This window comes from Seriola lalandi, unplaced genomic scaffold (assembly GCF_002814215.2).
Source record: "Seriola lalandi dorsalis isolate HSWRI2012SDOR001 ecotype SW California unplaced genomic scaffold, Sedor1 jcf7180002054977, whole genome shotgun sequence".
In the NCBI taxonomy this organism is placed as follows: domain Eukaryota; kingdom Metazoa; phylum Chordata; class Actinopteri; order Carangiformes; family Carangidae; genus Seriola; species Seriola lalandi.
This window is the reverse complement of record NW_019525527.1, coordinates 245,436-247,185: the sequence shown is the minus strand read 5'-3', so window position 1 is coordinate 247,185 and position 1,750 is coordinate 245,436. Positions and strand designations below refer to the sequence as shown.

At 45.0% G+C, this 1,750-nt stretch overlaps 1 protein-coding gene across 1 annotated transcript in view; it reads left to right on the top strand.

Moving 5' to 3' along the window:
- The window catches only part of LOC147817281 (uncharacterized), an 82,274-nt gene extending 80,949 nt beyond the window's left edge, over positions 1-1,325 (top strand). The window contains exons 8-10 of the mRNA XM_087171146.1: positions 5-155; positions 448-494; positions 647-1,325. Coding sequence (XP_087027272.1) covers positions 5-155; positions 448-494; positions 647-1,185 — 737 coding nt within the window. The 3' untranslated portion in view covers positions 1,186-1,325. The remainder of the gene's footprint in view (positions 1-4; positions 156-447; positions 495-646) is intronic.
- Positions 1,326-1,750: the final 425 nt, after the last annotated feature.

The window sequence follows — 1,750 nt, the reverse complement described above, 5'->3', positions numbered from 1 at the left end:
ACAGAGGAAGGCTGTGCTTCTCTGGCCTCAGCTCTGAGCTCCAACCCCTCCCACCTGAGAGAGCTGGACCTGAGCTACAATCATCCAGGAGACTCAGGACTGAAGCTTCTGTCTGCTGGACTGGAAGATCCAGACTGGAGACTGGACACTCTCAGGTATGTAGAGGCCTGCTGCAGACACACACTGTCTGATAGAGGAGGGACTTTATGCAGGTGCAGACTTTAGTATTAGACAAGGTGATGAAGTATCTTCTCCATGTGTCCTCCCTGCTCTGTATCATTAAAGATGAAGACTCCACTTCCTGTTTCTCTGTGGTCAATGTACATCCATAGACACAAGCCTCCATCTGAACACAGTAATCAAACAGTCTGTGTATGAGAGCCATGTAATGTCCATGTGTGCATGCTGACAGAGAACATGCTGGTCTGACCCCCCTCCTCCTTTCAGGGCGGAGCCTGGTGGAGTCCGATGGTTGACACCAGGTCTGAGGAAGTGTAAGTGTGTTTTTAATGTGATTGATGAAAACAAAGCAGCACATTCGACCATCTTCAAACTGTCACATCACTGATGTCAGGAGTCATCATCAAACTGTCAATAACTGATCAGATGATCAATAACTGCAGCTGTGTCTTGTTCTCTCCATCAGATTCCTGTGAACTCACAATCAACACAAACACAGTGAACAGACAGATCAAACTGTCTGACAACAACAGGGAGGTGAAAGTTGTGGAGGAGGATCAGCCATATCCTGATCATCCAGACAGATTTGACCAGCGTCCTCAGCTGCTGTGTTCAACTGGTCTGACTGGTCGCTGTTACTGGGAGGTCGAGTGCAGAGGATGGGTTGATATATCAGTGAGTTACAGAGGAATCAGCAGGAAAGGAAACAGTAACGACTCTGTGTTTGGAAGGAACGATCAGTCCTGGAGTCTGCACTGCTCTGATGGTGGTTACTCTGTCTGTCACAATGACATAAAAACATATATCTCCTCCTCCTCCTCCTCCTCCTCCGTCTCTAACAGAGTAGCAGTGTATGTGGACTGTCCTGCTGGCTCTCTGTCCTTCTACAGAGTCTCCTCTAACAAACTGATCCACCTCCACACCTTCAACACCACCTTCACTGAACCTCTGTATCCTGGGTTTAAGTTTAGGTTCAGTCCTGGTTCCTCAGTGTCTCTGTGTTGAATGTAGCAGAGAGAGAAACGTTCTCACTGTTGAACAGATAGTTCAGTCTCCACATGTCTGTCTCTTTCACTCAGTTTTTGATGAATAATCTATCTATCCACCTTCTTGTCTTTTCACAATAAAAGCATCACTGATAATAATCTTTGTGTTTTCTCTGAATCTGAGGACAACTGAGTCGATTCAGTTCAAACTAAAACACTGTCACAGTTTGTTTGAAAAGTCTGAGAAAAGACAAAGACAGTCAATGAAAATGTTGTTGAGGCTCTCAGTGTTGAAGGTTTACATTCAGAGAAAAGAATGAAAGGTCCTAAAAGAAGAGGTCTACATTAACCTGCTTCATGTGCAATTTGAAATGGCGAACTTCAAAGGTGATCTATGACTCCCCGGAAGTTTTGAGGTTGTTGGTTCAATCCTGAGACAGAGATTTAATGTTGAAAGCCAAAGTCCAGAGGAAAGACTGGAAGTCTCCAAGAGAAGAACTGGTTTTTGTTTCTGTCCCAGTCTCTCAAGCTGTTGAAGACTTGTCTAAAGGTTAGAGGTCATGGGTTTTAATCCTCAGTGACTC